This window comes from Planococcus citri, chromosome 2 (assembly GCF_950023065.1).
Source record: "Planococcus citri chromosome 2, ihPlaCitr1.1, whole genome shotgun sequence".
NCBI lineage: Eukaryota > Metazoa > Arthropoda > Insecta > Hemiptera > Pseudococcidae > Planococcus > Planococcus citri.
The window spans coordinates 868,087-882,788 of NC_088678.1; the positions used below are offsets into that span (position 1 = coordinate 868,087).

At 33.6% G+C, this 14,702-nt stretch overlaps 3 protein-coding genes across 4 annotated transcripts; 2 read left to right on the forward strand and 1 right to left on the reverse strand.

The window, feature by feature from the left end:
* Positions 1 to 7,715: 7,715 nt before the first annotated feature.
* LOC135833870 (RING-box protein 1A) lies at positions 7,716 to 8,719 on the reverse strand. Its single transcript, XM_065347677.1, has 2 exons — positions 8,530 to 8,719; positions 7,716 to 8,381 (listed from the first exon to the last, which is right to left on the reverse strand). The coding sequence occupies exon 2, from the start codon at positions 8,297 to 8,299 to the stop codon at positions 7,952 to 7,954; it is 348 nt and encodes a 115-aa protein (XP_065203749.1). The 5' UTR covers positions 8,300 to 8,381; positions 8,530 to 8,719; the 3' UTR covers positions 7,716 to 7,951.
* Positions 8,720 to 8,877: 158 nt separating this feature from the next.
* On the forward strand, positions 8,878 to 11,622 carry LOC135833868 (uncharacterized). 2 transcript variants are annotated; one of them, XM_065347676.1, is made up of 10 exons: positions 8,878 to 9,010; positions 9,106 to 9,233; positions 9,302 to 9,442; positions 9,529 to 9,618; positions 9,712 to 9,752; positions 9,962 to 10,075; positions 10,172 to 10,358; positions 10,428 to 10,532; positions 10,622 to 10,684; positions 10,755 to 11,622. In XM_065347676.1, exons 3-10 carry the CDS (start codon positions 9,329 to 9,331, stop codon positions 11,541 to 11,543), a joined length of 1,503 nt encoding a protein of 500 aa, XP_065203748.1. In that variant the 5' UTR covers positions 8,878 to 9,010; positions 9,106 to 9,233; positions 9,302 to 9,328; the 3' UTR covers positions 11,544 to 11,622. The 2 variants fall into 2 exon arrangements, with proteins under 2 accessions (XP_065203748.1, XP_065203747.1); XM_065347675.1 differs by having other exon boundaries at positions 8,906 to 9,233.
* Positions 11,623 to 12,393: 771 nt separating this feature from the next.
* Positions 12,394 to 14,678, forward strand: SCCRO (defective in cullin neddylation 1 domain containing SCCRO). The gene is made up of 5 exons (XM_065347698.1): positions 12,394 to 12,691; positions 12,797 to 13,112; positions 13,191 to 13,359; positions 13,439 to 13,652; positions 13,734 to 14,678. Exons 1-5 carry the CDS (start codon positions 12,689 to 12,691, stop codon positions 13,917 to 13,919), a joined length of 888 nt encoding a protein of 295 aa, XP_065203770.1. The 5' UTR covers positions 12,394 to 12,688; the 3' UTR covers positions 13,920 to 14,678.
* Positions 14,679 to 14,702: the final 24 nt, after the last annotated feature.

Consider the following 14,702-nt stretch of genomic DNA (forward strand, 5'->3'; position numbering starts at 1 on the left):
CCCAAACGTAAAGTGATTAAAATAGGTCTAATGAAATACTTACACTTAGGTAAGCTTTATTTGAAATGAAAACTGCATTACGAAGACGTTATTTTATTATTGTAAAATAATGCTGATAAAGAAAATCGTTGGGTAAGCCTCGTTTGAAATTCGCTGAAGATTTTTAGTGTGCGCAGTATCCTAAGAAAAAAATGATTGAATCTGATTGTTAACATTAAACCCAATCATTTCATCTTTTAATTGTCACGAGAAATGGGTCAAATTTAATTTTTTTTAAATTCAGCAAAAATCGATAAATAAATTTCAGCATATGCTCTAAAAATATGAAAAAATTCTACGACCCATCGTGCAGCAACTGTCACTTCATCTTGACATGGATAGCTATAGCTGCATACATACCTTTACCTACTTATATTATGTACATATGTGACACTCTACAACGCAGACACCCATTATCTGTATACGTAGGCCTACATTACTCATTGCGATTTTGCGGAGGTCACTCGCTAATCGCGACACGAGGATCGCGTTAATTAAATTCGTTTTTAACTAGCATGCTAAAAATGCATATTTCCTTCGCCCATGTCCAGCAATACACAATAAATGATCGCATAGGTACGTATATGCAATATCCATACATATAGGTAGAGGTATACTTACCCATGGTTCTCTAGGTGCACATTGCGCAGGTATTGTACAACCGCCGATCATCAGTAGGTAATAGGTATGAGTACAATTTGACAATGATTTACTTTCAAGGTGTATTGTTGCAAAAATTTGAAAAAATAAATAGAAAAACCGTCTGCCAGGTACTTACCTATAGGTAAATTTGACGATTCCCATAAATTTCGTAATCAATTCGTATTCGCGCTTTTCTGCCGAGTTTTTGATTCTCATACTTTTCACAAGGACACCTGCCGTTTGTACTTGTAAGACATCCATAAACACCCACACATGTAATACTCGTATACGAATACCTAGAATATGAGTAAGTATAGGTAGAGTTACCTACAATGTATACAGGCGTAGAAGGTAGGGTACCTACCTACTATACAGAAACAGATACACTAATAAGTCTATGTACATATGTACCTCATACGTACGATTCAGGGACCTATTAACGCGTAATAATTCACAGTTTGGGTAGAAGGCAGGTACTAGGTACCTAAACCTATAGCCGAGTACATAGGTAGTAGATATACATTTACATACCCGTACGCGTTTAAATGAACATGTCCAGCTCATCGAGTCGACTGTGGCGGTGGCATCGACGACTGTCTCCAGTATAAAGAGAATTAACCGCGTCACGTTTCATCAATTGTCCTACATATGGATATAGCTGCGAATAAATGTGTGTATAATGTGGATGTATGTACTACGTACATGTAATAAGTTATAAGAATGAGCCGATTTAATTGCGACTACCAGGTGTGTTTCCCCTTATCACACAAATACGAATATTAACACGTAACAGCGTCGCGAAATGTCTCAATTAATTTCATTTTACACATTATTATATTGTAAGAATAAGGTACATACTTTTTATCATATGTATTATTATGTGGCTCTGGCTACACAAAAAACGCAACAATGAAACCGAACGGAGACGTGGAAATCTTCTGAGTTCTGAGCTAGAGTGAGCTTTGAGTTGAAGTCGAGCTGTTTCAACTTCGAGTCGTGCTGTTTAAAAATTTTTATTACAAAAATGAGGGATTGGAAAAGCTTGATGATAATCGTTCAAAAATTTCACTTCGTTATCTTACGAGATGAATTCGTAGATTGCACCCTACCGGCCACAAACGTCTAATAGACATCTATTAGATATTCTTTTCAGCCAAAGATACAGCTAATGGATAACTGGAATAGCTGAAATTACCTTGTTTTAATAACTGGAAAGTACCTTTTATGTAGTATTACATGGTAAATACAAGGCTAATAGATATCTGTAAAGCATTATGGCTGCAATGCGCTAAAGAATAGATATCTATTCTCCAATGCCTTGTAGCCATAATGTTTTACAGATATCTATTGGATGCTTCTCAGCTATTAAAACGACTGAAATTCGCCCTGCAAAATGAAAGTGCTTTTAACAATCTGCAACTTGTTTATTTGAGTAAATTTAAAGAAAACTCAAAGTGTTCAAAAAGTAATAGGTAATATCTACATCTACATGTATTATAATAAGTGGCAAAGTTTTACATTATTCAGGTATAATTGGATAAGAATTTGCGGAAATAATAGCAAAATGGTGTCAGCAGCATATTCACTTTATCAGTAAGTTAGTACATATTAATATAATTAACATGAAAATAAGAAGTTCATGGTTAGGTAGGTACTATACAGATCTATACTTACATATTATCATATATTTCATAAACTATTTCTACCTATAATCATGAGTTTCATAATTTCATGTCAGTTATGAACCTACTTACTACGTAAGATAAACATGCTGCTGACTCAATTTTTCCATTATTTTCCGCGAATTCTTCTCAAATCGAACCTGAATCACTCGGAGTTTGTCACTTTTTGAACACTTTGAGTTTTCTTTACATTTAACATAAATAAACACGTTTTACGATACATATTTTCTTATCAAAAAGCTAAATTGAAGAAATATCAACTTTAAATGTAATTTAAGAACTCAATTAATTGTAATTTATTGCAATTGCGGCCATTTTCAAGCATAAAATAACGAGAATACTTATTTCCGATGCACACTCTCCCTTCTATCATGACAACTGGAGCAGTACTAAAGTTATTGTTCAAGTTTTGGTAGTAACTGAGTGAATTCTGACATCTATTAGACATCTAGTAGCTATAAATTTTTGTTTAGTTATTTAATATCTGGTGACAATATATTTTAGCTATATATAATTTTTTTCTAATAGATATTGTAAATTTGGGCTTATAGCTAACTATTAGACGTTGCTTGATATTCCATTCAACAGAATATTTTAACAACTTTTCCAAATATCTGAAAGACAGCTAATGAATAGCGGAATGGCTGAATAGCTGAAAAGCTGTTGCAGACATAAATATTCTGTCTATTAGAGATTTGTGGCCGGTAGGGCAGGTGATTGTTATACGGCGTGAGATACGAAAAGTCACGAGCTATTGATTTTCCAACAAAACAAAAGGTCTTTCCAATGCATTCCAGTCAAAACTGCCAGAAAGTTCCAACTTTTTCTGCAATGTATCAAAAAATGTGTTATCTTTCCCCAAAAATTTGGAAACAATAATTTCTAATTTTTGCCAGAATTTGTTGCATTTGGTAGGTAGGTACGATATATAAAAGTTTTACCCTGCAAAATAATGAAGAATTGGCGAATTTTCGAGAGCTTTTGCCCTCGCTTTGCTCGAGCCTCGCCCCATTAACATTTTTGAAAACATAATTTCCTGAAAACTGAAAATGCTAAAGCCATGAAAACTATAACTTTTTGCATCACCAAAAATTCAAGACTGACGTTTAACGTTTCGAACCTTCAATTTTTCACAGCTTTTGCCCTCATCGCTTCACTCGCGTTTCTGAAGGTTTGAAAATGTTCTGCTTCTTTTTTTGAATTTTATTTTAGAATGCCAAAAATCTAAAAAAAAAAACAAAAAACACTAAAAAATTGCGAATTTTTGATTTCAGTAGGTATACCAACCTTGCAATAGAACACTTGAGATTTTTTGTCAAGTATCTACATAAAAGAATCGTTTTTGAACATTTAAAATCATTCAACATTTTGGTTTCCAACTCCCCCTTCCAAAATTTGTTCTAACCACATCTGGCTAATTGGCATGAAAAATCCGGAAGGGTGTCTCGGGTAAAAAGTTGGGAAATTCTGGCGAGAAAAGTTGAGAAAATTTCAGTCTCACCCCTTCCTCCATGACACATCATTTCGTCACTTCTCCGCTAGTAAGCGAATTAGTAGATATTCGTCAACATGGATGATAGATAGGTATTAGGTACCTATACCTACGATACTTATATTGAACGAGTAACACGTGTATCTGAACATTTTACAGAAAGTTATTATACTAATCATAAATGCATAGCTCAATGCTCGTAATAATAATTGTCAAACGTAAATAAAAATAAATCAGTTTTGATTGGTGGTTGAGGTATAAGTACATAGGTAGGTACCTACTTCGACATTGGTATGTACGAGTATACTTACTTTGATTTTTCTAAAGCCTTGTTTTTATTTGTTCCACCGGTTCCACAAATACCAATCACACTGACAGATTATTTCACAATGAAACTTACAATATCATATACCATGTACTTACGTATATCTGTCGAGCTTTTTGTTTTGCATCTTTTGACGCGTGCCTCGAGATTCGTTTGTAATTTACCGAGAACACTTGCGTGCTTACTTTGCATATACGTATCCATATGAAGAAGTTGTCAATTAACGATCAAACCTAAATCGTACGAGGTACACCTACTCGTCTAATACTTTTATAATTATATCGAATCATCTAATCTAAATTTAATAATACTGCAACAAAGCCAGCATGTTGTTAGCATTTCATTAGAAAAAAAAAAAAAAAAAAAAAAAAACGTAGGTACTCGCATAAACGTTAGCATTTAGGTATTTTAATAGCGTAATCTGATAGGTACTTAGAAGAATATAAAAGCTTATTGTTAATCGATGAAAATGGTTATACATTTTGTTTGTTAACTTGGCTCGATGACTGTGATGTACTAAGTCAAAAAATTGAAGGTAACAAAATAGAATAATAGAGCTTATACACTTATGTATGTATATAGTTAAAAGGATCGAAAAACCTGTGTATGTAATATCTACACTCACCATATATACCTACTTATTGTGTATTGTACACCTATTAACGCGTCACACAAACAAGTTATTGAAAGCAACTAATTCAAATTTCCTCAATACTTCAATAATAGGACCTATTTTACTTATGTAGATGTGCAATCTTTAGGTTTAGATTTCCAATTACCTACCTAGACAAAAAATTTCAGCAGTGCTATAGTCCTAGTACCATGGACGTCTATACATAATTATGTATTATGTACATGCGAAACTTATTTCAGATCTCAGCATAATTTACCTGAAATATAAACATTGCAATTTTGTTATTTACCTATATTACGTATCTACCTATAGGTTGCAATAAAACTACATTTATGGCTTCTAAAAAATGAAAATTTTGTCATAAATCGAAAAAAAGAACGTTAACCGATCGATTGACGTTTTATTTCAAAACAATTATTACAGAGTGAAAACAAAGCAATACTACATGGTCGCACCTAGTTTCATTTTTTGACGAATCAAGATGCTATTATGACCATTTCAATAGTGATTTTTAAATATATGCAAGAACATGCGCCACATGTCCTTGTACTTTTCACGAGTCGTAAAATTAATGGAACATGCTCGTGTGTGTACTTGCACCGTTTTCCTGTACTTATTTGTTGTGTACAGATGTCCCTCCGGTTCAAGTTTTTTTTTTTTTAAATTCAATTTTTAAATTCCAATCCTTTGCGAGATCGAGAATAATTATTCTTAGGTATAGGCACAGTTTGAAAACTGATATAGGAGCAAAGTTATTCCAGCTGCAATACTTTATGAGGATGGTTTTCGATGATAAAAATAGCAAAACCCGTTAAAATTCCTCTATTCGATTACGTTATATCATTACTTGTATGATCCAATTGATCCTGCAACAAAATTCGCTTTGCATATCAGTTTTTCCTTTTTTTTTCTGCCCAGTAATAAGTAAGTAGGTACAAAACATTGAAAAAAATATTCATCAAAATGTGAAATGAAATAAGTACCTACTTTTATTAAAAATTTGATTTGGATCGAGCTTACTGATTTATATCGGATCCAACGTTGTGCAGCAGTTGCTTCGCCAGTTCAATAATTCTTAAAAATTATTATTTTTTTTTTTTAAATTTTTGAACCCTAGCTGATAAGAAGAAAATTAGGTGAAAAAAAATGAAGTTAGTTAACTTACTCTAATATCTACTCAATGTACCAAAATCATCCCAAATAGACACGACGTTCTGCCTTTCCCTCAAAAATATATGAGCTGTAAATAAACAATAATCTCTCATTGTGCATATAAATATAACGCACCTGCAGAAAAAGTCTAATTTACACGCATGAATGAACGATGAGCAAGAGGCGAAAAATATTTCCATTAAATGAGCAGGCGTTACTGACTTTACAATATGTTATTTGTTATCAGTCTCACTGAAGAAGTTTTAACTATTATAATTTAATTTATTCGCTGGTAGGCTATACCTGTTAATGGTGCTTCATTACTAGGTACATGACATACATTTCGTTCGTTTGATGAACGCAATTTGATTTCGTCATTAAAACACCATAACTGTGGCTGTGCCAGATCAGATCTCAGTACCTATAAGTAAACATTGATTCATCTAAGGAGAACATTTATACGAAATTTTCCGAGCAAGAGTATGTAGGTACTATATAATAACCTTCAATACGTCCGTCAAAACGTGTAACTTCTATTCTTGCGTCGATTTGTGGACGAAAAAGAAAAATCGTGAATAAGAGCGAACGCGGATGCGATATTATAACGTGTTTCTATCAGCTCGATCGCGTATTCCTAATTATAAATTAGGTACGCGTTTTAAATAAAAATCGTCTTTGTCTATTAATTATACAGATACGAGTCGAACCGCGAATCGCTCTGCTACACGTAACGAATGCCTATTTTCCTTCGCAAAATCATTCGATAAAATCGCGCTGACATTTCAACGTGTGATTATCTATTGTAAAAATAGGTAAGTAGGTACTCGCCGCGCCACCCCGAATTCTCATACAAATCAGGAAGAATTAACTCCTCGTGCTTCTCATGCTTATACCGAGAATCTGATATCTGCACTCTGCAGTGCTGCTTACATATTCCATTTTTTATTCGTAAATAATCATCGCGATACGTACTAACTGTATACTGTAATTTGGATTGAGGTGTTTCATAATGATGAAAAATCCTAATGACCTTACTCGTGTGTGGTGATTTTTCTACTTACAAAGAAATCGCACAAACCGGAAGATATCAAACTGAATATTGTCTGAGCAGTGACTACACATAGGAGGAACATGAAAACAGCTCACATTCCTTTCCCCGTCCCTTCGAATTAATGCTTAATTGAAAAAAAAATTGAAGTATCTACCTACAAAAGATTTTAACATTAAGGTAGCTAAGCTAGAAGAATTAGTGCAAGTTTTCCGTAAGACTTTTGTACGAAGCAAAATTCTTGAAACTCACCGGAAAAATTAACATGACATTGAATGATGAGTAGATATTTCGCGCAAAATTATGTCAAAAATAACGAAAAAAAGTTCCAAGTATCGTAACTTTTTTCACTCAATTTTTACAACGTTTTTAACTTTAGCTATTCGTGATATTTTAAGCGATTTTCTCTCTCAATTTTATTCAATTTTTTACACAATTTTTCCAAAAAGTACAAAAAGTTATCGCAGATTTTTTTTTTGAAGTCCTGGCGCAAAAATGTATGCACGGTGTTGGAAGAGTTGCCTAATAAACGACTTCCAGGCGTTTTTTCTCAAATTTAAGTGAGGGAACATGATGAACTTCTTGCAGCATTGGTCTCGCTGTCAAATAATTTTTTATTTCACTTACGACTAGTAATTAATCACCCAGTCTCACAAGCAAATAATATATCGACATGATAAGGAAAGAAAAACACAAGTACATAGGTAGGTACTTACATTAATTTATTTAAAAAAATCAAAGCTTCATAGATAATTTTACAGAAACATCATTACTAAGCAAGTACGATAATACAAGAAAACGCGCATTACTTAGTACGTGTAAATAAGAACAAAAAATTCTAGGAATCCTCGACATTTCTTATCGAATATAGTTATACATTAGGTATCTAGTAAAATTCACCAAATCGAATGTTCAAATTGTTTCAAATATGAATACCTTAATGCCCATACTTCTGAAATTCCCACTCCCTGTTATCCAGTGGACAAACCTGACGTGTTTTTAACCATCTTGAAATACAGTGGAAATGAAAAGCGTGATTACAAACACCCCAAGCCACGGTGCATTCTTCACTAGTTGCTGAAGCTTGATTAGCTTGACATTCGATGCATAAATCCATAATGTGATTTCTACAAATTGCACAATTGTCCACAACTATGTCCCACGCCCAGAGAGCAACGGCGTTCCATTTCTTCACCTCGAAACGCTTTTTTTCGCCTTTTGAAGTGCTAGACGATGGTTGCTCGTCATCTTTCGGGTCAACGTCCATTTCAGAAACCGATGCCATGCTTAAGGAGCTGCGAATTGCTTTATTCTTCGAGAGGTGATTCAAAATGCGATTACGAATGCGATATAAAATACTTCAAACACTGGAAAAATTATGAGTTTGATTAGTCACGATTGTCATGAAACATGAAATTTTCTTATGAAACAAATATGCTACTCAAAATTTCAATTCTAAGTGGAACACTCGATCATCCATGAATAATTCATGTAAAGAAGCAAAACAAAGCTTACCGTCAGTTTGAAAAATTATGGAGGGTTGGAGGCATCCGATGTAATTTTAAACTTCGAGCGAAACAGTTGAAATGAAAAATAATTAATTTACGTTTGGTTTATCAATGGTTTTACTTTGCTTCATCGAAAATAATTATCGAAAATAATCGAAAACAAAAGGGAGCCGGCTGGAACACAACACAACGAAAACGAGAAAATGGAAAATGTTTTATTTTGTTTCCGGTGTAACTGATAAGAACTTCAATAACAAAAAGGCCGTACGGAGAACCGTAACAACAACATCAATTCATTTCGTTTTCTTGCCGTCACGTTTTCGATACGTGAGTGTCTGATAGGAAGGGAACGGGAAGGAAACAAACAATCAACAACAAAAAAAGACGCGGCTTATCAGTAATTTAAATTTTGTGTATTATTCCGGCGTGATTGAATGTTTGCTGTTGGAAGTTGGTTTACTAACTGGTTTTGGCCATTTGTGTGAAATGTGAGATACCTTCCTTATTTTTAAACACTATTTGCTATAGATAATATTCTAGGGAATTCGAAACATTACTTTAACGACGATGGGATCTTGTTCAGCTCCAGGATGCAATCATAATCACAATAATTGTAGACTGTTCAGGTTTCCCTCGGATATTGTGAGAAGAAAACTATGGATTAAAAACTGTCGACGGCCATTAGCAACGACAGCGCACCGAATCTGCCAAGTATTCTAACGAATTTTTTGTTTGATATGTAAAAATGTACGCTTCATAACTTCATGTAATGTTTTCAGCATCATTTCCAAAAAAATCTACTTCAAATGGAAGGTAGTAGATTAATGTTGGCACCGAACGCTATTCCAACAATTTTCAAGCATACTTCATCTCTGAAGACGAGCAGGAAACCGGCTGCTGAAAAAATGAAAAACGAAAAGGTGATACATGTAACAGACATCGTACAACTATATGAAGTTTGTAGACTACGATACTATCGGTACAATATTTTTTGTCTTTGAAACAGAAGCAGAATGATGAAGGAAATGGTGCAACTTCAGAAATCGATGGTTTGTTAAAAGAAGCAGATTGTTCGTTAGAAGAGCGGAAACATGCTGTAAGTTTTTATTTCCGTAATAATGGGGACGTTTCCAAATATTCATTAAATTTTTCTGAGGAGTTGTTATTATATCATTTTTTGTTTCATCAGGCACACAAAGAATTAATAAGCGCTCTATATGAAGATGCGAAGTAAGTAGTTTGTTATGATTAGTTTTTTTCTAATTTTTTTTTTTTAGAAATGCAAAATCAAAATTACCTACAGTACGCAGAACTTGAATTATGTCGTAGGAATTTTTTTATCGTATCAAATTCAATTCTCTCCATTGAAATGATCCAAATTTTTTAATCCATGTTAGGTAACAGTTTTTAGTAATTATTCCAATTTTTGTTTCCTACAGTCCTCTTGATGACGATGTAATGGAACCGAATATACGAAATACAAATCAGAAATCTCTAGGATTGGAAAACATACCAATGAGTGGCAATGATATTTCAAGTGAATCCAATATCGAGTATGTAATTATTTCGTCGTGAATATTTGTTTGTTTTTTTTCAAACAAATGGGCGTGTTTTATAAACTGTAATTGTTTTGTTTCTATGATTTTCAGATTTTCTTACTCTACCCCCAAAAAACTGAATGATTTAACGCCCATTCTTGCAAAATGGTCTCCAAAAATGAGCAATGTTGTTAGCATCGTCGATAATTTAGTGGAGAGTTCTGACGATGAAGATGGTAGAAAGATCATTGAAAATTTAGGAGATGGTTCCGTCGATGAAGATAGTAGAAGTGATGAGGTAAAGATGAAATTTCTTTTGTTTAAAAATGTGATAGTCGTTTAAGTAAGCTATATTATATTTCTATAGGAAACTGATACAAACCATGTAGTATACATTAATGAAGATTTAGTCAAACAAGAAAGATTTGAGGATGAAAATGCCGAAGAAAATTTTGATTACGAATCAACCAGAGTGCGTTGCAAATGAAACATTTTTTACTGATATAGTCGTCATTAAAACGTATATGTTAAACAAATAACGATTTTTTTCCTTATTAATAGAGTTCCAAAAAAGACAAAGACGAACTCGGTAGTCCATTCGACGAAAACAAACCAAAAGAAGAAGTAAGTCGTACGTTAGTTACCTATGAAATTCATCGTTATTTTTTCTCATTTGAAAGTTTTTTGTCCACAGTATCACATCAGCGATACTCTGTGTGTTAAAATTCCTAAAATAAACATGAACGGAACATCCGTGCATAATTATCGAGTACATTTGCCGCCTGAGAGAAGAACTCGGAACGGAATTATTGATAGAAAGTCTAGCTCGCCCGCTCAGAGGAAAAGTACGTTACCCAAGAAATCTGCTCCGAAGAAACCATCAAAAGATAGTAAACCGCTTCAGAATAACCAGCGTTGCAAAGAAACACCGTCTAGCGTTAAATCGAGGAGAACAGTTTCTGCAGTGTCCAAACCTCATAGTAAACCGCCTCAGAATAATCAGCGTTGCAAAGAAACGCATTCTGACGTAATACCTAGACGCACAATCTCAACGGAACCCAAACCGCAAAGTAAAATCCGTAATAATGAAAGGCTGTCTCCACAAAGTAAAATCCGTTGTAATAAAAGGCTGTCTCTTCGAACATCTGGGAAAAGTCCTGAAGTAAAGGTACCCGACTATGAACCATTGGTAACTAGAAGCGGAAAAAAACGTTTATTCGAAGAATCTAAGGACAAGTCAATCGGCGCTCCTCCTGTTTATACAATTGATGATGCGGAAACATCGCGCCGTACCTCTAAAACTTCTATAAAAAAAGAACCGGAAGTCGATGAAATCCCGAGGCCTCACTCTCCACCACCCTCGGCATATAGGAAGAATATTGAAGTGTTATTTGTATGCCAATGTTGTGATAAAAAGTATGCGTCTGTGGAGCATGTAAAGGCTCACATTAGAACTCACTTTCCTAATTGTGCTACAAATTAAATGTATAATGTATTCATTTTGTTTCATTCTGTCCTTCTGGTAACGTTTTCATTTGTTTATTACAGTTCTTCATTTTTTATGAGTTTTGTTATTTCATTTTATTGATGGTTGTAAATTGTTGGGTAATTGTACTACATAAATTACGAAAATACCCATCTCCGTTTCATTCATCGGTTCGATTTGATATTATATTATTTATGCTTTCTTGATTCACGTGGAGTCGTGGCTTAATCGCTTCATATTTGTGAATTTGAAAATGAGCAACCTTATTTTCATTTTGCTCATTTTTGCTCTCATGAAAGTTGAGGATGGTGAATTTACAAAGCATAACTGCATCACCTGTTCAATCATTCACGTAGAATTACGATTTTTTTCAACTCATAGTAAAATTAATAAAATGGTCTTAGACTCTTAGCTCCTGACTCCTGAGCTCGCTGAAATAAAATTGACAATTTTTTTTTTATCCGAATGAGGACGATTCGTAAAATAATCTACAAAATAATTGAATGATCATTGAAGTGGCTGAGGGCTGAGCTAATGTTTTCAAAATTTCATTTTAAACATCTTTCTATTTTAATTTAAATATTTTGCTTTTGCATAAAAAAAAATTATTGAAAAATGACTGTACCCGGTACGGTAGCGGTCGTACCGCGTAGATTATCCGATGGTTTCAGGTTTGGGTTAGGTCCGGGGTCCGGGCCTTCCGGGCAGAAATTAAGAAGTGACGTGACGTGACACCACGTTGCGAGTTGCGAGACTCTACTCATCTACTGGCAACACTGAACAATGTGCGTGAAAAATTATTTGCGAAAAGCTACAAAATTTAAAGACATTTTTATGGATCATTATTATTTTTCTTGAACTTTGAAGTGAAAATACAAATTACGAAAACATACTTCTTCTTTTCTATAGATCTTTTCTTACGAATTAGAAAGTTTTACTTAAATTGTGATTAAATTTTTAAAATTTCATCATAAAATTGAAGGCGCGATTTACTGGTTAACTGGCATTTCCCAACATTGCTTCTGTTTCGATTGCATGCCATGTCTAATACTATTTGAAATCGCGTACATTCTTTTCATATTGATAGTTCATACACTTCTTTTTCAATTTTTGAATGTTCCAGCTTTGGCTTGTAAAATAAAATGGTAAGCATGTGCTATCGTAATTTGTTTACTACGGTGCTAAGTCACTCGAATTCTTAACTACCAAAGTTTCGAATAATCTTCCAAATCTTCGATCAATTATTGCAGAATAAATTAAAATCAGCCCAGCGAGAAAAAGTGAAAAAATTCATTGCCTGCACGCAAACGTCGGAGGTAGTCGCTATATATTGTTTGTCTCAAAACGATTGGAAACTAGAACCAGCTACAGATGATTATTATCAAAATCCTACCAGATATTTGAGTGTTATCAAAGATCCTAAAATGATTAATACTTCGTCGAATCTAACCAATAGTGGCTCTCACCATCTGTATAATACTGCTCATAACTTACAACATACCATAGCACATAGCAGTCACGGCATGGATAGAAGAAAATTAGACACATTATTTTCGCGTTATAAAGGTTTGATTTTGCGTTTATAACTTGCTCTAAACATCATTGTTTTTCCACTACGGCATAAAAAATGTTTTGCTTGAACAGATCCTTCGGAACCTGACAAAATTACTGCTGACGGAGTGATGAAATTCTTGGATGATTTAAATTTATCGCCGGATTCAAAATTAGTGTTGATCATTGCTTGGAAATTTAAAGCTGCTGCGCAATGTGAATTCACCAAAGATGAATTTGTTCGTGGCATGATGGAAATTGGGTAAATAATGGAGTAGTAAATTTATTCGAAGTTGTTGTTTTCAGAATTTTATTTATGCGCAATTGTTTTTTGATTTCAGTGCTGATACTATTGATAAGTTGAAGATGAAACTGCCTGTTTTGGAAGCTGAGTTGAGAGATAGTTTAAATTTTAAGGATTTCTACCAATTTACATTTAATTACGCAAAGAATCCATGCCAAAAAGGCCTAGATTTAGATATGGCAATTACGTATTGGAATATTGTAATGCGAGGACGTTTCAAATTTTTGAATTTATGGTGTCGGTTCTTAGAAGTGAGTTATTTATCATTCATAAGGGCGAACGCTTCGTATACGTAACGTTATTTTTTCAACATTATATGATTTATGTTGCAGGAGCACCATAAACGCTCAATCCCAAAAGACACATGGAATTTATTGTTGGATTTTTCTTCCGTCATTAATGAAGATTTAAGCAATTACGACGAAGAAGGTGCCTGGCCTGTATTAATTGACGATTTTGTAGAATGGGCTCGTCCATTAATTCAGTCTAGTGAACATCCGCATAGTACCCAAATGTAAACGAATTGTCAGCCTTCCTTTGTAAAGAAAATATGGTATCGAAGTACATATTGAATACCAACGACAACATCGAAGAATACATTAAATGGTCAAACGTAAACAATGAAATACGTGGTAATACACTAATTTCAATACCACTATATATTGGCGTTGTTCAGGTATAATATATGGGTATACGTATTACTAGTGTTTCATTCGTCTACTCAATTGACATTTACAAAGTTACTTTCAGATTTTCTACTAAAATCAGTTACTTTATATTTTATAATTTACATTCATTAATGTTCCCTTTGACAACAAATTTTCTGATCACCTTACGTATCCATAAGTTTCTATTTTTGTTTTTTTGAGTTCATATTCTATTCAATCATTTTACAGTAATTCTTCTGATCTACAACAAGTTTATGCAAAATGAACGAATTACTCGAATCTTTGAAAACGTTGATGTTTATTGCTTTTATTAGATGACTAACACTTTTGTTTCACACTTTCGATTAATTGTTCGTTAAACATGAATTTGAAGCCAACGTGACAAATTGTCCTAGTCCACATTTTGCGTGTGAAGTAATTATCCGAACTGTAGAATTGAATAGTTTTTGTTTCTTTTTTATATACCTATTACGTTTTAGTTTGTTTTTGTAATCGTTCTTTCTCTTCGCTGTTAGAGATTACGAGTTATTGTATATAACTACATATATTACATTATGTATAGGGAGTTATCTGTTTCGCAATTATAATTGAATAGAAATGTTATTATAATTCTCTTTTTATTTCACATTTTTG

Excerpts from the sequence above, each read along its gene's own strand:
- LOC135833870 (XM_065347677.1), bottom strand. The coding sequence starts at position 8,299 with ATGGCATCGGTTTCTGAAATGGACGTTGACCCGAAAGATGACGAGCAA.
- LOC135833868 (XM_065347675.1), top strand. The coding sequence starts at position 9,090 with ATGGGATCTTGTTCAGCTCCAGGATGCAATCATAATCACAATAATTGT. Across the intron at positions 9,619-9,711 it reads TAGAAGAGCGGAAACATGCT|GCACACAAAGAATTAATAAG; the intron begins GTAAGTTTTTAT and ends TTGTTTCATCAG. Across the intron at positions 10,359-10,427 it reads AAGATAGTAGAAGTGATGAG|GAAACTGATACAAACCATGT; the intron begins GTAAAGATGAAA and ends ATATTTCTATAG.
- SCCRO (XM_065347698.1), top strand. Across the intron at positions 13,113-13,190 it reads ATTATTTTCGCGTTATAAAG|ATCCTTCGGAACCTGACAAA; the intron begins GTTTGATTTTGC and ends TTGCTTGAACAG. Across the intron at positions 13,360-13,438 it reads CGTGGCATGATGGAAATTGG|TGCTGATACTATTGATAAGT; the intron begins GTAAATAATGGA and ends TTTTGATTTCAG.